Here is a 25,422-nt window from a genome sequence, read left to right on the forward strand (position 1 = left end):
ACGATTTCAAAAGAATTCAAACAAATGCTTAAGCACGAACAATTAGCAGAAGTAATAATAAGCCCGAATGTCATGCAAGTCTACCACATGTCTCTAATTTTATTGTTAAGATGACGATTTTTGGGATCCTCGATTGTCTCCATGCTGGACACATTAATTGTGCTGATGCCTATGTCTTGCTCCTTGCGTCTCCAAGTCTTCCGTCGATCTATGTTGATCTTCTTTTTCTTCGACTTTTCGAACGTTATCTCGTCAGATGCCGTTTTGGCCGACATGTTTTTCTGTTTGACATCAAAGAAAAATCTCAGCGTAAAGAAGTAGATCATTTCGAATCCGGACACGAGACTGAAGCCGATGAACAGACCGAGGAGTCCTCCGAATGACGCTGAAAACCAACCATTCCTATATTAGATCTGACAGTTTCAGGCGGGAAAATGGTGGATGGTTATAGACGAAAGGTCATTTTATTTTATCTTTCAATAATTTATTCTTATGTAATTGACTGACACAAGTAGATTTCATAGTTTTACCCAATTGACACCATAATTATGATCCGGACCGTTATAATTGGATTTAAAAAATTAAATGCTTTTGTGAAAATTGCATTGATATAATATTAGTTGGGTGTTCATATTTCGACAATAGAAAATAATACTTCAATAATTCCTGAACATAAATGGAGCAGGTAGTATTTTTTATTAATATATATTATTTTTTATAATTACAATGGCCGAGCGGCTTAAGCGTCTGCTCAAAACGTAGTGGATCCCAGGTTCGAATCATGGGTCCGGAAAATACAAATATTGTAGTCATAGTATGGACCCAATAGCTTGAGCAAGTGACTAACATCCATTTCTCGTAAAAACAAAAATCTGTTAATACAAACCTCCACTCCGTAGAGGCCCATAATATGATCTTATTAGGATCTTACAAGGCAATTTTTTTAAAGTATAAATAATAGTAAGTACACTATATTAGGCATGTCGATCGCACCCTATAAATTAAATACCTAGGTGGTAGGCACCTAGTGAATGTTTGAAAAAGCGTGTCAATTCAGTGATAATCATCGTGTTGCGATATATTATGTTTATGTGACGTAATCATTTCAAATTCAAAATCCATTATTTTGATGTACATACAGTCACCTGCATTTACTATCCTCGCATTTTATGGAAGTTAAAAAACAAACGAATATCCCTACTTGTGTTACATATATAGAAACTACGTTTATGTGACAATGTATTCTCTAATAATATCAGAAATATCATTTTAAAACGTATTTATTACCACGTTTTTATTAGCTCGTATTCTTGTTTGTCCGGTACAGATTTTTTCTTGTTTGCCCAAGATTTGTATTGGACGATTGAAGATTTTTAACTAACTTCCCGACTAGCTAGACATTTTAAACTTTTAGAATATATCAGAACACGACGACAATGCATTCTTTTAATACTTTTAGCCATTTTTAAGCAGAATTGAATTCATTTTTAGTTAATTCTGTTTTGTATGGAAAGTTATTATTGTTGGTTGCTAACGGGGTCCTAGCAACTAAATTATTAATATATACGTGCGTTACTATGGAAATCAATATGAAATGTCAAAATGACATTTCAGTATTCTATAATATTTATTCAGTATTTTTATCAAGTTTATATGATTCAACAGAAAATTTAAAAACGTGGTATATAAAAAGTTCTTTTTTATCTTACGAATTTTAAAACAACTTGAGTGCTCTGAGAAATTTTAAAATGTATTTTCTCTGTCTATTTGTGATACATTTTCATTCCGTTTCTTCCGAGCTTAGTTAGATCTGATCTAAGAAGTATTGCTTACCTAACAAAATTACACGTGGAGTGGGCAAGATAGACAAGCTTTTTAAAATGTATTTTCTCTGTCGATTTATGATACATTTGTATTCAGTGATCTGGACAGTATAGATCTAAGAATTACCATCTAACAAAAATGCGTGTGAAGTTGGCATGCTAAACACTATTTAATTATTTTCAAATTATTTTTAGCAGATATCTGGGTAATTACATTATATTTAAATTTTTATTTAAAATTTAAACCAAAATTTAAAATTTCGACTATACGAATTTTATTTTTTACTACAAAATAGTAAATCTCACACCACGTTTCGATGGTCTAATGTTAATAATAGAAAATGATATTTTGATGTGAGTACTGAAAACAACAAAAACACTGCCGATCGACTGCGAAATTCCCATATCTGTAGTTATTTTAAGAAAAATGATACATCCATTTTAGTAATTTCCTATATCTGAACATTGCAGGAATATACCTGCAATAGTCCGTATCTTGCCTCTAAGCTGCCAAGCGTGTTGCATAACTTGTGTTGAATTCAGATTCAAAATGTTGCTTTAACTTTAAAAGGTAAAACAGTAAGTAATATAACAAATTTGGATGTGTATATGTCACATTTTATTGGATGTTATCATTATATAAGGCGTTATGTGCTTTGCTTTACCACTTTTTACGTTACGGCTTATTAGCATGATATGTAGTTACAACATGTGTGAGCTATTGACAGTCAGATACGGCATATTAAATATTTATTTTTTTAGCTTCCTGCACAATTTGTAAAAAGTCACTTACGGGATATTAACATTAGGTCATTGAAATGCTCCCATATGGAGTAGTTCCGAGAAACTAGTATTATTATTGTCTTACCAAGCAAACTATGCCAATTCATGTAGACATCTTTTCTGTAACGAGTTCCAACCAAATCATTGAAATAAATATGTGCCAACGATTGATTCGTGAGGTTCACCTGTTTACTGGAAATCAAATAAACCATAATAAATTATACAGATTACTTTTGAAAATTTACTGATAAATATAATTCACACATCGGGTCGCTCCATGGGGCATGTGCACCAAATTCCGTCAGAGAGTGCGAAATTTGTACGTGTGCAGTTCACCGTATCACACTTCACCGTGAAATGTTGTATCGGAAATATACAGCCGTATATTAAAGATTTTTCGGTCGTATAGTACTGACATAAAATTCATGTCTAAATAAAACACGGTTCTTGTCGATTTACACTTTACAGGAAGCCAGCAGCAAACAAATTTTGAAAATAGCAGATATACTAGATTATTTGTTAGGTTAGGTTTGCATTCTTGAATTCATGAATTTTGCCAAAATCAGGTATGAAAATTGAATTAATATTCATATTGAATCTAATAAAATTGGAGACCGTATAGTATACGGTCATATCTTTCCGATAAGAAAGCTCACGGCGAACTGTGCCACGGTGAAGTATTTTACCTACAATTTAGATGTAACCTTATGGCACAGCGACATAGATTATATCGTGACAATTCTCTATAGTCTATAGTCTATCTTTATCACTTTCATCGATGCTACAAGAGCACATGGTATAGGTCTGACATAGCAAGGGGCGAAGAATTCGATTGCGTATTCTCATGTGATAAGTAAGTACACAATAAGGTTACGTTAATTTTAAACGATCTAAATCAGTCCAGCCTCTGGACCAACTTTGTTATCGTTTCAGATCCAGGGTTTCACTGTCATCCCAATGCATCCAGCTAATAATTTAAATATGGAAACCGCCTGCCAAAATAGTACCGAAAATAAAATAATATTTTTAAAATCAGCACGTACTTAAGTGGTTATCCAATAGGTAAAACACATTTTTTTTTTTTACAAACTTACATAATATGTATATCTAACATTGTAGGTACATATTTTTTAAATTCGGTTATTTCACATTTTTTTAGAGAGGTAGAAATATAAAAATATAAATTGCAGTCCGCATAAAATTTTCATTCAATTTAATTTGTCCATGCCTGGTTTAAAATATTATTTTCATGTTTATTGATATTATCCAGAGCCATATTGCAAAACTAAGTTAACGGAAAAGAGAAAGGAGAAAATTTTATTTGGGGTGACACAATGTTATCAGTATTGCCAACTGTTATTCACAAAAATATGAAAATGTAAGACAACAAACTTGATGGAAAAATAAAAAGCTAGATTTTTTGAAAAAGTATCAGTAGCATTTAAAAAAATGTTCACTATAATTATTATAAACATCGTTTTTACAAGAACCAAGATCGAAAAAGGATACAGTATTATACAACTAATACATTTTAAAATTAGTACAGGTGATAAATTTAGTCGTCATAATAAGATTATATTATTATCTGCAACGCATTGCAAGCACGCGCAGCGCGCGCACATATTATATAGGTAATATCTGTCTGCCTACGCGTTGAGCACACTGAACCTATTGAGCGCATCGACAATAGTACTGACAGGTGGCACTGCCACCTGGTGTCTTTTCCTAGTAAGATATAAAGTAAGTAAGATCAGCATGCTGATTTTCAAGCGAATCTAGTGTAATATTCTAGTTTTATTATGACAAGTTCTAAGCTGTTTGGGGTGTCGAAACGCTAGATTTAACGCCATACGTCAGATGGAAATTTTACAAGCTAGATGTTTATTAAAAAATGTTAGATCTGGCAAGAAAAACGCTAAGTTTGCTACGCTGAATGTTATACTGGAGACTTTGTGCTCGCGCTGCAATTTCAGAGTATTTAAAAACGCATAGACGTAGGCATTATAATATTTGCAGGTTTGTTATAATGTTTTATTTATAAACATTTTTATAATAATCTGCAAATCGAGATGGAGAGTAAAGATTAGCTAAGAAATAATTTCCACCATTGGATCATGGCTTCCCGTATGGGAAACCCAAAATAATCCGGTTGACATTTTGATCATCATTTGATATCAATGAAATATAATATTATTTTAATCAGGATAATCAACGACATGCTATGGAAATAAATACATTGTTAATATTATTAAGATGAAAATAATACCGAATTAGGTAGGTAGCGAAGAAGATCACTGTTTAAAAGCAATTGTTTAGGAAGGTATACATATAATAATTGATTAGTAATAAATAATTAGTGAAAATAGTACAAAAGCACAGTAGTACTGCTCTACTAGTAGTAATGATGTATGGGAATGGTCGCGTGGTATGGGGGAGATTCGGTTGATGGAAATATTTGGTAATAAATAAGGAGGTGGTGAAATGTTTGCATTAAATTGTATCGGAACCAGGGCTCGAAATGGACCGGAACGCACCGGAGCGCCGTTCTGGTTCATACAATCCCCAAAATTATCGCTCAGTCTCGTGTAAATATTAATTTGACCGTCTGAGCGAGATATGTCATATTATAAAAAAATCTACCAAAATCATTTTTTTAAATACATATATGTATAGAATTAGATAAGTAACAGTGTTAATATTTTCGTAAAATTATCAAGCGCTCCGGTTCGTAAAATTTTCCATTTCGAGCGCTGATCGGAACATAGATCGACTGCATATTTTTTTATATTCTTATCTGGAAACCGACAACAATGAATCGATTGGCGAATATTTAAGATCAATAAATTGGACTAATAAAATAATAATAAAGATTATGTTGGGTGCCTTCCGTTGAACAGAGCGCCATTGCCATACACTTTACATGGAAGCAATTTTAATTCAGAATTACTACCTATATTGGTTTTTTTGAAATATTTCACTAATTACTTACCATACTAAATATAGATATTCTTTCCGAATAACTCTTTATTTTGGACCCTGAAAATGATATTCTATATATAATAACATGTTGATAAAATAATACAGTGGTGTACCAGAACTGTACAGCTGATCTCTCGCAGATGAACCACGTGGAGGGTTTAACGATATGCAACCTAGTAACTACATTGTAATCACTCTCCACCAATGATATATGAACGATTTCGCAAAGCAGTATTTATATGGCAAATCGCATTTGGAAGCATATTACTTAATATATATGATAGTAATAAATATGATTGTAAACAAATAATGAAGTTGCAGGTTTAGGTTAAGTGTTCAGAAAAGTATTTATTAAAACGACTTACAAAAAGCTGAGCGAATTGTAAGCATTCGCTCTTGTCAATCTACCCGAAGACTGCTCCACAGGATATGAAAAATGGTTGCAATCTGGTATACAGTTGCAGTTAGTCACGTTCTCTCCTGGTACAGAACCGCTGTATATCCCTATGAATAATATATAAATAGTAACTCTTGCATTAGGTATTCTGTATAATTCACAATATAATTATTGTGAACATTGAACATGTAGGTACATTGAAAATTAAAAAGTTAACTGTTGCTCTATTTTATTTTTAAATGGTGACGATTTTCCATGGCCTACGAGTCGCCAGTTTAAATTATTGATTTAATGTTTTAATGAAAATCACTAGTGATTGTATTTTTTATATCACAAATTAATTTGACATCTACTATATTTCAAATTAAATAATAGAAAAAATGTTATTATGTAATCATTAATTTTGTCAGTACCATTTTTACTATATGTTCGAGCCCTGGTTGAGAATCAACGTGTCTCGTGTCGTATTTCAGTTCATTGCGAGATATTGTATCGCAAACCGATGCCCGTGTAGCATTGAGATTAAATTCATGTGTAAAAAAAAAAAAAAAATACGTAATAAACCCCACCGGAATACAAGGGAAAGACAGAAGAAAATAGGTAATTATATTAGAAATACAATCATATCGTATATATTTAACTGTATAAAATTCTGCATGATTCAAAAATAGGTTAACAAATAGGTGCTCATAAGTATCAAGTCGTACATATCTGATAATAATGATAGTGTTATTATTAGATACGTTACCAATCAATATCAAATTAATATTCTCAGTGAATCTAATAAAATTGGAACATTACTGTCTGCAATGTTCCACGAATGATGTGTTATTTTACAACGTTTTTCTTAGCTCGTATTCTTATTTGTAAGGTGGTTCTTTGTCTGGTACAAATCTTACAATCGATTTTAACTAACTTTCCGACTAGCTAGACATCTGACACTTTTATAATATATCAGAACACGATGCCAATACATTTTTTAATACGTTTAGCCATCTTTAAGTAGAATTGAATTGATTTTCAGTTAATTCTGTTTTGTATGAAAAGTTATTTCGACACCATTATTGGTTTCTAGGGGTCTGGGGTCCTAGCAACTAAATAATTAATATATACGTGCGTTACTATGGAAATCAATATGACATGTCAAGTACATTTTTTTTTGATCGTTTAAGCTAGTCAAGTCAAGTTTATATGGTTCAACAGAATTTAAAAACGTTGTATATAGGTAAAAAGTTCTTTTTATCTTGTAATTATTTTTATCTCAATGCTATACGGCCATCAGTTTTCGGCACGACAGCTCACAGTGGACTGTGATACAGTAAAATGTAATACGTACAATTTACATGTAACCGTGAATAATTATGTTATGTGGAGGGTATTACATTTTATGCTCCGTCGTAAATTACGTTTTTTTTGTCAATATGACAAAATACCAGTGGCGAGGGGTGGAGGTAGGCTGTTAAGAATCGACATAAGTAGAGCACACTAAACTTTGTCAGTCACACTTATTTGTTTTCATTTAACTAAGAATACAATTTGCAGATGGTGCTGGTTAGTTTCTAAAATTCAATTAAACCCTACCTAAACCAAACCATAACAGTTTAGGTATGCTATGGGCGGGCCAAAGTGCACACTTTTTCAGTCATACTTATTTATTTTCGTTGGATTAAGAATATATATAGGTACAAGAACAATACAATATATTATTACAGATGGTGTTTGGTTAGTTTTAAATTTCATTGAACCTTGTCTAAATCAAACAATAATCGATAAAAAATATTCATTATCTATAAAATATCTAAAATTAGATAAACGAATATTTTTTGACTATTATCTACTATAGCTTGGATTAGGCAGAGTTATTTGAATTTTAAAAACTAACAAACACTGTCTATCTATACATTGTAGTATTAGTTCAATGAAAAAAAATACGTTTGACTGACAAAGTTAAGCGTGTACTATATGTATACCATGGCCCCCACATCCTGAAGTGGGCCCCTAGGCCATGATCATTGTCGCCCCCCCCCCCATACCTATCGCTAGGCTCTGCATAAACGTTTCCCAAACGGTATTCCAGGTAAAATTACGGGTATTCAGTGTATCTTAAACAATTTTTTGTATTTTTCAATAAATTCATTTGTGTTATGAAGTTTTTGAATATCGACACACAGTATTCAAAATCTGCATCACACAATCACATATTTTAAAATGGTGATTAAAGTAAAATAGCACCGCAGGCGACTTTTTTACCATTAGAGCAAATTTGTTATGTGTGTTTATCTCACTTATAATGTAGACGCGCCACGTGGGCCCCACCCCAGAACCCGGGCCTCCAGGCTAGATCTCTACTTGTGGAGGCCATGATGTATACTATACTATAATATGTATACTATACTTATGTTGTATCTTAACAGCCTAACTCTACCCTTCGCCACTCCATAATACTGATTGACTAAATTTCTAAACGTAATATAATATCTTGTTTAATCTTCTAAAGTAGGTATCTAATAATAAATATAAAATTTGATATAATACTCACTTCTTGAATCATATACGCATTTCACATTTTTGAAGTCGCATATCTTTCTCGAACCTTTAGTAAATATATAAATCAAGACAGAGTTATGTATTATAATAAAATTATAACAATTAATTATTATATCTTTTTACGCATACTTAAACCAATTCCGAGATACCCTAGTAGTTTGCATACACTAGTGCTATTTAAAGTGTATGCGGCCGCCCCCTAGGTTGCCTGAAGAAGTGTTCAAAAAAATCGGGACAACCTCAATTCAATGCGCTAATGCAAAATAATTCATATGGCGATAAGAGAATGTAAACTCCTCTTCCCATATTGTAATGGTGACTAGAGTATATGCTTCATAACTTTGCACTCTGGCTATAGGATGAAAATTATGTAATGTATTCTAAAAATATTTTTTTACGTAGGTATATTATCTATGCATTTACTTATTACTAACTAAGTGTAGTAAAAATTGCAAAAAAAGTGGAAAGTTATAAAACGTATACTCTACTCGACATTTCTTTTAGAGGAATATAGTTTATTTTAGCGATGTATCTCTAAGATTTGTATTTCCTTCAAAAACCCACATTTGTCTTTTATTTCCAAATCCATATGTCAATTTTATTGAAATTTTGAAAAACACAAAAGTAATACGAAAATAATTACCAATTTACACGACAAAAATACGTCTGATTCTGATACGTAGGTACATACACTTTTTCTTGGCAGCTAGGAAAAGCTAAAAAATGGTCTAGTATCTGATACTGAAAGTAAAATTGTCACTAGGTTGCTCAGAACATACCTACAATTTTAGGGCACCGTAGCATTTTTGTTTAAAATACATAATATAAAATACATATACCCATGGATCCTAAGCGGGCCGCCCTACCAAGATCTTTGGCGGGCCCCCCTATCTACCGCTAAGGGTAAAGTTAGTGTGGCCCTCTACTGTAGCGTTTTCCAAATAGTGTACACCAGGGGTGGCCAACCTATTGCATACCATGCTCCAATTTTCTTCACAGACGAGTTCAGATCCGCCATACAACTCAAGCACCTTTTCTACCTTCTTACGTTCACGATTGGGGCTGAAAAATAGGGATCGGATCTACTTCGCTTAGGGGAGGAAAAGGAATAACTCAATCAGGCAATTAAATTAATTGATTTATGCCAGTTCAAAAAACACACGTTTATTGGAGCACCAATCTATAATATTCAGAAATGGTCTCTTGGACGAGTGGGTGATCGTTGTCGTGGACCCCGCTGATGGTGCTATAGCTGCCGGAGAGTCTCGTTTGGTAAAGATAACTCTGGACCACAGTTGTTAGGTGTGATGAGAAAGAGAGAGAGCTCTGAGCGGGATGGGGCAATGAAAGCTTGAGAGCGTTTGGATTTCGCTAGTCTTTCAATATTTGGTGTTAAATTTGTTACTGAGAGCAGCAGAGAATTCTTCAAATTTGAATCAGTTATTCGCGACCTTGTTTTGCTTTTAATCAATTTCATGGATGAAAATGCTTGTTCACATCTGTATGTCGATCCAAAGCAACATATATAACTTTTTGCAAATTTTCTTAGCTCTGGGAAATGTTTACAGGGCAATGAACGCCAGAAATTATTTATGTTAGAAATTTTGATCTGGAAAAATCTCATCAAATTTCATTTTCAATAATGAATTTGTTTTTAAATCAATCAGTTCCATTTGCATGTAACTAGGCATCTGCATTAAATTCTGTTCACTAAGTGAAATGGTTTTATAAATGCAAGCATTTAGTTTTCTTCTTTAGCAAAATCATGAAAACGAAAAATGACCCTTGCAATATCTTGATTTTTTCAATATATTTGGCCAACTTGCTATTATCCGCAACACATTCATTCTGCTCTTTAAAGTGTGGAAATTGAGTCAAATCCTCATTTTCTAACTGAGAGATGAACAGTTTTAATTTCATTTTATTCCTACAATTGCAAACTGTCAAAAAATGCGACGAACTGATGAGTAAGAAGGCTGTATGACTTGAACTGAGAGCACTCAGGTGTTGAAAATATGAAGATGGATTCAGTTAATATGTCGCCTACTTCAAAATAATAAGTAGGCGCAAAGATGCAATACGCCACTTGTAATCAATCATTCAATGCGCCACGGTTTGGCCACGCCTGGTGTACACGAAAAAATTAAGGTGTATTTTTAACGACTTTGACGGTGTATTTTTTATTATATCCATTTGAATTATAGAGTTGTCGAATAGCGACAAAGTTGCACAACAACATATTTCAATTCAATTTGTGAGAAATGCACATCCTTTTAAGATTAATTTAATAATTTTATGACTTAAATCTTCTGATGAATCGACTGCGTCATCTGCGTAAAAGATATCCCGATGTAACGGTGCAACTCCACCGAACGTCCACAATAGATAGATAAGGGGTTCGAAACACCCGGTCAGAGGGCGGCAAAAGTCCGACTAAACATTTTTCTCGATACTTACAACCTATTAAAAATATTTGTAATTCAATTATATAAAATTAACTATTTGATGAAAAAGTTGCCTGCGGCATCTATTGATGTAAGACTCTTTATATCATAATTAAGAATTTTCTTTGACTTCTGTCAGAATTCGAATTAACAAAACATAATATTTGAGAGCAATTTTAAACTGACAGCTACCCTTGATGCATCCTTATTGATGGAACTCCGAAACGAGATGTAATAAAAAATTAGAAATATTAAAAATATCTGAGAAAACTTACCGTTGTTGGGTAGAAAGTATGGCACGCAGCCGCATAGTCGAAAAACTATTTCCCCGCGACACTCCGCCAAACAATTGTTATAAGTGTACTTAGCCAGAGCTCCCCCTGATCTTTCATTGCTGAAGATGCACCGTCTCTCGAAAACCGGGAATCCGATGATGCCCGACGTGGAGTACGTCATCTCTGGTGCGATGGCGAAGAACGTCTCTGTCCCTGGACCCACCAGTTTCGCTGAAGCACTTTCATCAGCGTAGTCATATGAATAATGCATATATAACTGTAATCAAATATCCAATCTTCAAAACGGTTCCTTTAAGTGGCAAAAAAGTGAAATATTTTTTAGGTTTGATTCTTTATATTAGAAACCCATTGACTTTCTACTAGACTGCTTTTGACAGTAGTAATTTTATTCAAGTAGGTGGGGGCGTTCGTAAGTCTTTCATCAATCTTGTGATAAAAAAAAACCACTATTACACCAACCACTAAACACTGTTACCATTTGTGTTTAATAACACTGACTGACGGTTTATCGCAAGTGTATAATTTTACAACAGGGCCTCCAAACCTGTCTTAACCCAATGCTTACGGGCCCTTTTAATTATTTTGTAATTAGCGTGTTAATTTGCATTTCAAAAGTAATTAGCAAAAACACAATTTTGTGCGGCCCGTAAACATTGGATTAAAATACGAACATGCATACTAATTACTTATCGTACTGGATCTTAAAATCAATCAGTACCTACCTGGGGTATTTACCAGTGGCGAAGGGTGGAGTTAGGCTATTAAGATCCGCCATAAATAGTGCACATTAAACTTTGTTAGTCATACGTATTTATTTTTATTGAACAGATGGTGTTGTTAAATTCAATTAAACCCTACCTAACCAAACCATAATAGTTTTGGTAAACATAAGGCGATACGACAAAATTGTACACACTTTTTCAATCATACTTATTCGTTTTCGTTGGATTAAGAATACATATTATGCATATTGTTGGTTCATTTTTTTTTTAAATTCATTGAGCCCTAACCTAACCTAACCAATCAATGTTAGATAAAAATATTTTTCTATCTATAAAGTATCCAAAATTATGAAGATTTAATTGCATAATTTTAGTATTTTTTGACAATTATTTATTATGGCTTGGTTTACCACCTGTAAACAGTAATCTTATTTCAATAAAAACAGGGCTCGAAACGGACCGAAGCGCACCGGAGCGCCGTTCCGGATCATAAAATGCCCAAAATTATCGCTCCATGTCATGGAAATATTAATTTGACCATGTGAGCTAGATATGCTATATAATAAATATATTTGACACACTTATTTAATTTACGTACCTTTAGATCACTATGTTAATATTTTTATTAATTTATTGAGCGCTCCGGTTCGTAAAATTTTCCATTTCGAGTGCTGAATGAAAACAAATACCTACATATGACCGACAATGTTAGTGTGCACTATGTATGGCGGATCTTAACAGCCTACCTACATCTATCGCCACTGGTATTCACCCATATTCATAAATATAATTTACAATATGCACGCTTTTTGAAATGTCTCGATGGATTGAATTTTAAACCACATAGGTACTAAATCTAAACTCTTAACGACTTGTATGTGGCAATAAGTATGCGGTCAAGTGTGGACAAACTAGAAGAATTGTACAATAATTGAGACATAAATTCAGATCTGCAATATTCCCAGACCAAACAAATATCAACCAAATTTATCTGTCTGCATTTATGTTCAGATTTTTTTGACGTTTCATACTATTGAAGCTTACAGGACAGGACGCCTATGATACGGTTACGAGAGAACTACAAAGAAATACAAATCCCATTAAAAAATATGCATTGCATCTTGAGTCGGAACCTTGGAAAATCTTACTATATTTTTCAATATTACAGAGTTGCAAAACTCAAATATTATCTATCATTTTCGAACAAGAACTTCTTGTCCTCGCGTTAAATCTGTGAACTAACAATCTTCTCCAGTGCAGCTAATCGCAATTCCGTTTTCAAATGAAGAATTTCCCCAAATTTATCATTTATTTTACGCTCCCGTGGTATACGGATCTTTCAATTTATGTAATTTAAAGCTTTTTAGAATAAAAATATGTCTAAAACGATCAGGAGTGGTGTTAGAATTATTATTAGTAAAATTTTGATTTATTGCAAAGAAGAACAAGACTCGCAACTAAAAAGAGAGCCGATACATTATTTAAACACGCCTCTAAGAGCACACGTTGCCGACATGTACGTCACTTAGAAGGTCTTCCCGACTTCCCGTTATCGCCGATTTATTGTTGTCGGACAGTAGTGTTTGCATAGTTCACTGCTAAGAATTTAGAATCTAGACTCTAGAATATGGGTTTTCTACAACATCTTTGATTGAGTGTCTATACAGATGCATGCGGCGGATAATATTACGCGTTGTCAAAGTGAGATAAGTAAATAAGATCGGATAAACACTTGCCCTACTTCCATACGTCCCAAAATTAGAAGAATGATAATCGACTGTATCGATTCTGAAGAGTAACGAGAGACCGGTCTGATAGCCACAGCCTGCCACGCGTTTAGGACTTCGCTGCATGAAGATACCCACTTTTCTAAAAAAAAAAAAAAAAAAAACAGACACACAAACGAATTAAATTTGATGAAATTATGCATATTTATATTATTATTTTCACAATGGCGAGACATTTTTCAACAAGTCACATGGCATAAACGGTTGCTTACCAGAGTTGTATTGTTTATTAATTAATACGTACGACGGAAAATTGTGCTTTTCAAAGGCGTAGTAATTGAATGCACAACAGAAGCCTTCAGTTGAAATAACCCTTTGGAACAAAGTCTCGCAACGAGTTGTTGTTCCTTTCCATGCGCACCTTTCCAAAATGTCGCGGCAAGTCGGAGTTAGCTAGAAGCAAGAATAAGAAGCCGTTGTAATAATAATTCAATATGATGTAATACTCATGACGTGCGCTATGAGGTGCTCAAACTGTCACCGGTATCTCAATATTCCCCTATAGCAATTACTTCTAGACCAGAAGACCACTGGCTGATAAAAAAAATGATGTTTTTTATCTTTAAAATTAATACTACAATAAAATTTAAATGGCGAGCGAAAAACATTATCTATTTTCCTAAATTGATTTCATCTGGAATGTATTAAAGTATTTTCCAACAAACCAAAAAAAGAATGATAATATAGATGTACAATTAGATATTATTCAATATCATACCACGTAAATAACAAATTTACTAACAATATGTACTAAGAGTATAATATCTATCTATACCAGGGATGGCGAACCTGTGACCCACGCGTTGATTTTTATAAACTTATTTTTTATAACATAAAAGAGAGAACAGACAATCAAATATATTAAAAACATAAAGTATATATATATATATATATATCTAATGTCGAATTTATAAAAAAATATTTCCATGTGGACATTGGCTAGCTTATTTTCTATCGTATCACTGCACCTGTGTATGAGGTACATGGTCGTAAAACGTCGTGTTTCGTCCTTTTGTCGCGAAGCGTGTATGACTCATGACTAGGGATTCCAATCCCGGGATCCCGAGCTATTTTCGATACCTATGAATCCCGGGATTGATAAACATAATCCCGGGATTTCGGGATTGATTTTTTTTATCAATTTATATGGAAAATAAAATAAAAGCGAAAATATAACGGAAATAATACTTTTAATAAAAAATAACTACATTAGAAATAAACTGAGTTTGAATGAAGTTTGATTTATACCCATGTGTAGGTAGGTAGCCGATTCATTTTATTTTTTCACATAAATTATTAAAAATGAGAAAGATTGGAAAAAAACAATGCTTCGCACTTTTAACAAAGTAATTCCACCATGATATCATACGTTTTACGGCAATTTCATATTTGGCTGACTAATTAGATCTATGAAGCGGAAAGGCCATAAGTACGCCATGATTATTTGCTTTACTATTTTAAATCTCGCTAATCCATTCATTATGTCTTTACTATCAGAAACAGCAATCTCATATTAAATTCACATTATTATTTATATTACAATATTATTTACTCCATTAAACTTGTGTATTTCCAAGATTGAACGTATACAATATTAACAATAAATTTCTTAAATAGAATGAATTATACTAGATTTATTTTTGGTCGATTTTATCAGTGTTATTTGTAAATATAAAATTTTTATATAAACAATGGAAAAAATGCCAATCCCGGGATTGTCAAATTGTAATCCCGAAATCCCGGGATCAGAATTTTGGCTCGGGATTGAATTCCCTACTCATGACAGTTAGTCATAATATTACCACGTTTTTATTAGCTCGTATTCTTGTTTGTCCAGTACAAATTTTTTCTTGTTTGTCAAAGATTTGTTTTGGACGATTGAAGATTTTTAACTAACTTCCCGACTAGCTAGACATTTGAAACTTTTAGAATATATCAAAACACGACGACAATGCATTATTTTTAGCAATCTTTAACCAGAATTGAATTCATTTTCAGTTAATTCTTTTTTGTATGGAAAGTTATTTCGGAAAAAGTTCGTAAAAATTAAAACACTGTTATTGGTTGCTAAGGGGGTCCTAGAAACTAAATTATTAATATAGCCATCCTGGCATCGGTTTTTCTTTATACGAATCCACACGCGCAGTCGGATTTCGACAAAATTTGGAGGGTAGACGGAGGCTGACGAGCCAAAGTACGTGGTTGAGTTTTAGAATTTCAGATTTAACCCGTTGCACCCTGGGGACAGTTTTACGGTTTTTGCGGGAAAAGGCCGCCGTGTACAGGTCCTTGAAACGCGGAAGTTAATGCTGCAACCCCCATTTCTTATTGAAAATGTCTCTAAAATGTATACATTTAAAAAATATTGGCGTTTATTTCAGCTCGATCGGAGGTCAAATGGCAGTTAGATGCAAATAATTGTGTTATTAGAATAGCTAATCAGCAGGCTGACGTGGGAAACGTGGTGCTGCCACATTAGATCGGAATGCTCACTCACGGACATTAATAAAATTGTTATGTAGCGGCACCAGAGCCAGAGTGCGTGGTCGGGGTCTCAAATTTCAGATTTAACCTGTTGCACCCGGGACAGTTTTAAAATAATAAATTGAATATGTACTACTTTTTAAGATGTTTTTTAAATGCAATAAATGCACAAAAATATACTATATTATGTTAAATAAATCCTTTGCACTCTACGTATTAAATTTAGAATTTTCATTTTCAAATATTAAGCCATTCCACTCCCGGGCAGCGCCGGGTGATACTGCTAGTTATTATATATTCTTGTTAAATGTCAGCGCATCTATTCTATACACAAGTCTGCTATCGGCCACTATCGGCGATTATCGAGGATAGTTTATCATATTTTTCAACGTTTTTCTTAACTCGTATTCTTATTTTTTGTCCGGTGGTTGTTTATCCGGTACAAATCTTGCAATCGATTTTTAACTAACTTCCCGACTAGCTAGACATTTTAAACTTTTAGAATATATCAGAACACGATGCCAAAGCATTTTTTAATACTTTAAGTAGAATTGATTTCATTTTCAGTTAATTCTTTTTTGTATGAAAAGTTATTTCGGAAGAAATCCGTAAAAATTAAAACTATTATTGGTTGCTAAGTGGGTCCTAGCAACTAAATTATTAATATTAATATATACTTGCGTTACTATGAAAATCAATATGACATTTCAGTATTATTTCTATCAAGTACAATTTTTTTTTGGTCGTTTAAGCTAGTCAAGTCAAGTTTATATGATTCAACAGAAAATTTAAAAACGTTGTATATAAAAAGTTCTTTTTATTTTGTAATTATTTCTATTGATGTTTTATAATAATTGTTACAATAAGTTCGCCGTCTAAACAGCCAAAACTGCCTATCTCCCTCTAAAAGTTAGCACAGCCGAGAGAGGTTAAAACATAGCACTTATTGTAACTATTATATCTAACTTATTGTCCAAATTATAATACTTCAATACAAAAATATGATAAACTACCCTCGATAGCCGCCGATAGCAGGCTTGATTATAGAATAGATGTGCAGGAATGAATTGAAAATATGTATATTATTATAATGTTTAATAAGCCTTGCTACCTGAGTCGTTACTTAATCAAATATGAAAAGGGCGCCTAAAATATTAAGTAATAAATATACAACATAACAATAATATATTATAACAAAAAATAATTAATATTTATAGACAATTATCGGGTTTGAACAGTAACATCAATGCGATGGCAATGATCATCGGTGCATAATTTCGGACACCAAATGCAATAATCATAATATACTGATAGATAGTCTAATACTAGATCTAGGCACTGGCTTTTCATCCGGGTGCTACGAATTCGATTCTCGGTGAGGTCACAATATGTATATCTGTTTTTTTAAGCCCCAGGTTTTTTCTGTAATTGTTTAACTGCTAATGTTTCACTAATACAATACTACTGTATTTGGTAGTGCCAAAAATAAATATTTCTGTAATAGGTAAGTATGTTCTTTAAATTTATGGTCAATCATATTTTATTTTATATCGATTTCTCGCAGCAGACCGGTGGCTTCGCGGCCCACTATTTGAGTATAGCTATATTACGTCACAAAACTCATACTAAACAAACGTAAAATTACAGTGATTGTTGTGAAAGTTGTCAATGGCTACAACTTTACTACCGTCGAGCAAAGCGATCAAAGAAAGCGGTATAGAGTTGTAGACTATAAGGTTTCCTTTGAAAAGTTATTTATTAAGATGTTTATATTTTACCGCTCGCCGTGACTATTAAAATAAAAATCTGTGCACAAATTTCAAATGTAACGCAGAGTGTTGAACTATCGACCTTTCGCTTAGGAGCCCAGCGCCATGCCTTTGTAGACCCCAATTATATTTATTTTTTGTCGACATCGGTCATTGCCGACTCAAGTAGAAAGCCGATACATTCACAACGACTGGTCATACCTTTGCCGCCCCTCCCGTTGTTATCTATGGATGACCTGTCATTGTTCTATAAAGTGTTCATACTGATGCGTCTGTCGTGTTTACACAGGGAATGGTTTGATTTGGATAGATGAGTTACATGTTAAATAATACATTAGCATTAACACACCTTCTACAATAATGTAATGCATAGATCAATGCTACATATTTTTCGAAAATCGATATTACCACCGGATTTTATATGAAGGACTAGTCTGACTTTGACAGCTGATGAATAACAGGAATGTATAGTATTTATAAATAACACTGATAGTTAATATATTTGATTTGAGATTTTTTTTATAATTCAATTTTAAACGAGAAAGGGCGAATCAATATGTTAAGCAATCTGGGATCTGACTTTGAGATCTGAACAGTGGACCACTCATTGGTTGTGCAAAAAGATATGCTCAGGCTTTATTAATCTAAAAATGGCGCTGCATCGGTGCATACGGGAAGGAAAGCGATTCGACTATTTTTCAAAATTCAAAACTAAAAGAGATGCTGATACCCCCTGCCTAACCCTCAACCACTTTTAACGATTCTGGTAACGACAAACCAATCCCTTATGTATTTGTTGGTGATGAAGCTTTTGGATTGAGTAAACATAGTATGCGTCCATATGGTGGCCAAAATCTCAATGTGAAACAAAGAGTTTATAATTATTATCGTCTTAGCAGAGCTCGAAGATAGGTTGAATATGCCTTTGCGATCATGGCAAATAAATGGCGTATTTTTCATAAGCCAATAGATACCGCATACGGTTTAACTATTGATAATGTGAAAGCATGATGTGTCTTAGACAATTGTGTCACAGTACGGGGCTGTCTATGTCAACGGGATCAAATGTTAATAAATGATTTTCCACAATGATTGCAACCTGTATTGGTGAAGAATCATATGCTGCTAATTTTGACAGAGATCAATTTGCAAATTATTTTATGAGTACTGCAGGAGCTTTAACAGTGGCAATTAATAAATATTTAGGCAGTGGTAGTTATATTAACGTCATAAATTGAACACCCCTCAGGTTTATCGAGGTTTGAAAAGCGTGTGAACGTACCATTAGGATTGTGGGAAAAGTTACCAGGGAAGAAAATGGAGAAAAATTACTTCTTCTTCTTCTTTTTATTTATTTTTTGTTAAAACTAATTTTGAGAGCCTGTTGCAGTGATAAGGTTAAAAAACAATGTTTTATTTTGTACCCCTTATAAAAGGTTAATACCAGTTCCATACGTAAAATAAAGTAAATCGTACCAATTTTATTCTTTTTTGAGACGTCAAAATCATCGTATCCTGGAAATAAACCTTAAAAACTGCTGCCCACTCGTTTGCTTTACGGAATTTATCACTGAAATATTCAATTATTTTGTTTTATCCCATAAATTATGTCTTTCTTAAACTAAGAAGATAAGAAAATCAATATCAATATCTTCCGTACTCATTTTAAGACAAAAAAAATGATTAGAAGTACACAACAAACTATCCCCTTCGTTTAGTAGGTACAAATAACACTGCGGTGTCGATGTCGGTGCGATGCCGCTCCAGAATCATCGTTCGTCAGTTGCGCGTGCGTTACGTCGTCGCACGACATTGCAACGCACCGTGTGTCATGACGCAAAATCTTATATAAGACGACGCGACGTCACCGCTCAGGCGTCGCAACGCAACGGAAACGCCCATGAAGCTTCGCTCTAACTTCAGTGATCGGACGAGAAACGTCAGGTGCTCGGCTGGTAACATTCTGCGTTACATTTGAAATTTGTGCACAGAATTGTATTTTAATAGTTACGGCGAGCAGTAAAACATATACCTACATGTCAAAATAATCTTCATAAATTGTTATTTTCAATGTATTAAATTGCTAGGTACCGAATACTTGATCTGCGATAGCATGTCATGCTATATCTTTATTTAGAAGGGTGAATGCAAAATGTGATATATGCTTCAATGCTGGAGCGTGATAGGATGAAGTAAGTAAGCAAGCAATTGTGTAGGTACATACGTAATTTACATTTTTTATTCCTGTATTCTAAATCCAACATGCGATGGTTGTAAGTTGATAGCGCCTTATACAGCGTAAAGGAAAGTTCTAATGGATTTAAGTTTATCCATTTAAGTCGTTTTTTGCGATCAGGGTTTCGCCTTTCGGCATCTTCAGGTACTATGTAAACGCACCAAAAGGCAAATAAACATTGATTGCCTTTTGGTGAGTTTACACAATGACTTAAAATGCCGAAAGGCGAAGCCCGAGTCGCAAAAAACAACTCAAATGGAATAGTACAAAACTTAAATCAATTATAATTTAAATTCAAATTCAAATTCCATCAAGTACATTCGGTCGATAGTATTAATATTGTAAACGAAAGTATCGTGGGCAGCGTAGTATATAATATGTACATGAAAGAACGGGGGATTTATAATAATACGTCGGTAAAGCGTCAATTACATTGAGCTTCTTTACGAGCTGTTTGTTGGCGAATTTATAATCTGCCTGTAAAGTCGCCCAGTGTAATCATCGAACAAGCTAACAAGCAGGTTGTAAACACTCTACCGAGAAAAGTTGAAAACCGGTCAACTGTACACGCTACACGCCGGCGTGTGGGCCTACTGCGTCTGCGCAGTAGAGCGCAGTAGCAACATCCCGGTAAAAAAAACGAACTACGTTCTGCCAAAATAGTCGCTGGATGGTCGCTGGCTTGTGGCTTCTCAGCGAATGGAAAGTTTTGTGTGTAATCATCAAATCGCAGTAGCTGAATCGCCCGCTTTAAAATTCGCCAACAAACAGCTCGTAAAGAAGCTCAATGTAATTGACGCCTTATACTAAAGATTGCAATACCTAATGAAAATACTAATATCGGTATTTCTGTGTTTCCTATTGAATACCGGTATTCTTGAAATATATGGAAAAAACAGAAGTATCTATAAATCTTTTTAAAAATATTAATATGTTATAGCACGTGCCATTGCTGGTCTCCAATGACGTTGAAGGCCAATGAAAGTAAACCAGACATAGCGTAACCCGACAAAAGAATAATTAGTACAGCCATGTTAAACATTCTATCTTAATAATTCCATTTTGTTTCCACTTTTAATACCAAATGTATCGTTATTATCTGATATTTAAATTCAGTATTTCGGTATGGAAAAATACTGGGATGCCGGTTTTGAAATACCGGTATTGCAATCCTTATGTCATCATGATAGAAAGGTGAGGTTATAATTTTAAAGTTCCTTCCAAGCACATCGTTCCTGGCACTAGTATTTATTTATACTGAGCAATTTAGCAAATTATACACATTGACATTATTAGTATTTAAAAATATACATTATTAATAAAATTATACTGTACAAAATTAGAATACCTGATCCATTAAACTCTTAACAGTGCGGTTATTGATTGTTAAAATTTTCTGTAGTAATTCTATCTGGTCTTCCAGTTTGTCGTCCAGTTTTCGATGTCCCAAAAGGACAGTAACTTCTTTTAATGCATCGAGAAGAGTCTCTGCAGTCACTTCATATGGCTTAGTCCTAATAAAATATAAAAATAGTGAATGCAATACTAGATTAGTCGGTTAGACATATTTAATATAAAGATATTCGATTATGATTAAATCTTCCAACCATATAACAATTTTTATGAATAATAATAATTATATTTGTAAAATTTTTCATTAATTGAATTCAATAGATGAAAAATATTGCATCCAACATGATTCAGTAACATTTTTTTTCGTTGTTTCTTCTGGGTAGGTTTATGAGACTTTTATTGTTAGTCATACACTTAATATATTCAGTTAATACATAGTCAATGGTCTGTATCTAAACAAAGATTAATAAAAACTATATGGAAATTAGCCACACGCAGGATTCGATCTTGCGACCGACAGATTTAGACGAAGATGTTATGCGACTACTCCACAGCGAGACGATTAATATAATTGCTATACCTACTTTTGACAATAATTTATTTCCTATAAATTTTAGAGTATATTTGATTTTATGCTCTCCTGTATAAATATTACGTAACATTATAAACACAAAATACATTCTATAGAAATAAAGAAAAAAATCTTACAAATTATGAGACAATTTCAAAGCCATCGATTTGGAAACCTTGTTCAAACTGCAAATAGAAACGGCCGGAAATGGATATCTCCATATTGCGTAGTGGGTGCTTTCAATTACCTACAAAATATTTTTAAAACGTTTAAATTGAACCGGATACGTGTTATTAAGATAATAGATTATAATAACATGATCATTTTGATCGACATGCAACTCATTGTGAGACTTCACTCGTATCTACTGTTGCTACGTTCCTAACTTATATCGTATTAGTCCCAAGAATCCTTTTATTTAAGGTGATGTGATGAGTATTTCATTTCAATTAAGAAACCTATTGGATGTCCGCGATCGACGCACTGGCCATCCCTGTTATATAGTATGCGATGATATTAGATATTAAGTTCGGTTGGTTTTTAAATCTTGCATACAATGAGTAGGTAACTATCAGATTTTCGGAAAAATGAATTTTGAAATCGGAATAACGGAAACGTACATATTAATATCGGAAAAAAAGCTTTTTATGAGTTTAATATAATATATAAATAATTACAAGATAAAAAGAACTTTTTATCTTGTAATTATTTTCTCTTGAATCATTTATAAACTTGTCAATTCTATGTATTAATAAATACTTTTTTTTTTGTACTTGATAGAAAAACTGAATAAATATAGAATACTGAAATGACATTTTCATATGTAATATTGATTTCCATAGAAACGCACGTATATATTAATAATTTAGTTGCTAGGACCCCTTAGCAACAAATAATAGTGTTTTACTTTTTACGATTTTTTTCAGAAACATACAAAACAGAATTAACTGAAAATTAATTTAATTCTACTTAAAAATGCGTAAAAGTATTAAAATAATGCATTGTAATCGTGTTCTGATATATTTTAAATGTTTGAAATGTCTATCTAGTCGGGAAGTTAGTTAAAAATCGATTGCAAGATTTGGGCAAACAAGAAAAAATTTGTACTGGACAAACAAGAATACGAGCTAATAAAAACGTAGTAAAATAAAATGGGTAGGTATTGTGGAAATTTCATTTTCTGTTAAAAATGTTAATAATGTTTAACAAGTCCACTTCACGTGCATTTTTGTTAGATGGTAATTTGTTAGATGTATTATACCAGCCCAAAAACTGAATAAAAAATGGATCATACGTCGGCAGAGAAAATACATTTTAAATTTTCCGAGGGCACCCAAGTTATTCTGCTGAACCAATAATACCAATAATGCCTGCATTTACGTCAAATTACTTCAATACAATTGCATATAATGCCGCTGCAGTGCATTTAAATTTTTATGAAGCAGCTTGTTTAACTTGCCCACTTCACATGCAATGTTATTAGATAAGCAATAAATAATTCTTAGATCTAGCTGAGCTCAAACAAAAAATAATGGAAATATATCATAAGTACACAGAAAAAAACATTTAAAAATATTCTCAGAGCACCTAAGTTGTTCCAGAAGGTTTTTAAATACGTATATATATATCAATAAACACATAATTACAAGATAAAAATAACTTTTTATATACATCGTTATTAAATTTTCTGTTGAATCATAATTATAAACTTGAATTGACTAGCTCAAACGATCAAAAAAAATTCTACTTTATAGAAATAATACTGAAATGTCATTTTGACATTCATATTGATTTTCATAGTAACGCACGTATATATTAATCATTTAGTTGCTAGGACCATCCGCTTAGCAACCAATAATGGTGTCGAAATAACTTTACATACAAAACAGAATTAACTGAAAATGAATTCAATTCTACTTAAAGATGGTTAAAAGTATTAAAAAATGCATTGGCATCGTGTTCTGATATATTCTAAAAGTTTCAAATATCTAGCTAGTCGGGAAGTTAGTTAAAAATCGATTGCAAGATTTGTACCGGACAAACAACCACCGGACAAATAAGAATACGACCTAAGAAAAATGTTGTAAAATACGTGTTAAATGACACCTTCTGACATTAGAGAATAAATTGTCATATTATTATAAACATGGTTTGAATGCACGTGACGGATGGGATATTCGTTTTTTTTTAATTCTCTATAAAATGAGTAAGTGACAATATTTTCACGCAAAATAATGCGTTTTCAATTTGGAATGTTTACATATAAATCAAGATATGATCATACATATATGGGAAAATACCCCATTCAAATTCTGAATTATTCAAGAATTCACTATTCACAATTCAAGAATAACTATTCTCTTTGACAAAGTTCCAACACATTGTATTATTAGGTATAATGTGCTTTTAATATAGTATCATTTTGTATATTTATTTTTTACAATTCTCGGTCTTCGGTTTTACTGATTTCAAAATATATTGAAATCATACTGAGTAATATCATATTCAGTAATATTACTCGTACATGGATTTATAAAAGATCCCACCAGTAGTTCTAACAACAAAAATTCCTCAAATCTAAAATAAAACTCTTCTATGAGAGTACGTATCCATAATCTTTATATATGATGTACAAATAGAGTTTTCTTCTCCTAGTTTCTCAATAATATGTTTAAGATTTAAGAATTGTGATGATGATTTTTTTATTATTATTATTAATTTAATTAAACGCAAATTTTATAGTACTTTTTTCACTTTTATTAATCAAATCTGGACCGGTTTCGTCCACCTCAGATGGACATGTTCAACTACTTATGTAATTATGACTTAAACTGGACTTTTGAGTGTAATATTATTTGTCACGGGACCACCTATTGAATCATGAATTACAAACCCATTTTTTCTCGCGGACATAATCATTTTTTTTATGAAATTCAACTTGTTAGTGGAGTGGTATCTTGAGGGCGCATCGAATATTCTCCGAGGGCGCACTGGGGCCCGCGGGCGCCGCGTTGGCAATCCCTGATCTACACTACGATTGTGTTTTGAGGATAATAATTTGTAAAAAGAATTACCGTTAGGGTGGGGTTGCTTTTGTTCCAATCCCAAGCGATTAACACGAGAATTACTGCTGCTATTGAACAAGCTATAATTGCAGCACCCCACATAATTCTGGAACAAAAAATGTGTTAATTTGAGTGTTTAAGGTGCGAAGTTAAAATACGAAGATTG

At 32.9% G+C, this 25,422-nt stretch overlaps 1 protein-coding gene across 1 annotated transcript; it reads right to left on the reverse strand.

The window, feature by feature from the left end:
* Window positions 1-80: 80 nt before the first annotated feature.
* LOC147079793 (sodium channel protein Nach-like) lies at window positions 81-25,358 on the reverse strand. Its single transcript, XM_085945629.1, has 9 exons — window positions 25,266-25,358; window positions 22,329-22,438; window positions 21,616-21,781; window positions 14,023-14,171; window positions 13,728-13,860; window positions 11,249-11,525; window positions 10,313-10,418; window positions 2,692-2,798; window positions 81-385 (listed from the first exon to the last, which is right to left on the reverse strand). Exons 1-9 carry the CDS (start codon window positions 25,356-25,358, stop codon window positions 81-83), a joined length of 1,446 nt encoding a protein of 481 aa, XP_085801755.1.
* Window positions 25,359-25,422: the final 64 nt, after the last annotated feature.

Source organism: Rhyacophila brunnea, unplaced genomic scaffold (assembly GCF_057557595.1).
Source record: "Rhyacophila brunnea isolate RB1 unplaced genomic scaffold, BYU_Rbru_1.0 scaffold_1, whole genome shotgun sequence".
Lineage (NCBI taxonomy): Eukaryota > Metazoa > Arthropoda > Insecta > Trichoptera > Rhyacophilidae > Rhyacophila > Rhyacophila brunnea.

Bases quoted from the DNA above. Each gene is read 5' to 3' on its own strand.
- LOC147079793 (XM_085945629.1), bottom strand. From the start codon at position 25,358: ATGTGGGGTGCTGCAATTATAGCTTGTTCAATAGCAGCAGTAATTCTC. The intron at 21,782-22,328 runs GTAAGATTTTTT...ATATTTTATTAG, and splicing joins TTGAAATTGTCTCATAATTT to GACTAAGCCATATGAAGTGA. The intron at 10,419-11,248 runs GTAAGTTTTCTC...TCTCTCAGTTAG, and splicing joins ATACTTTCTACCCAACAACG to AAAATGAGGATTTGACTCAA.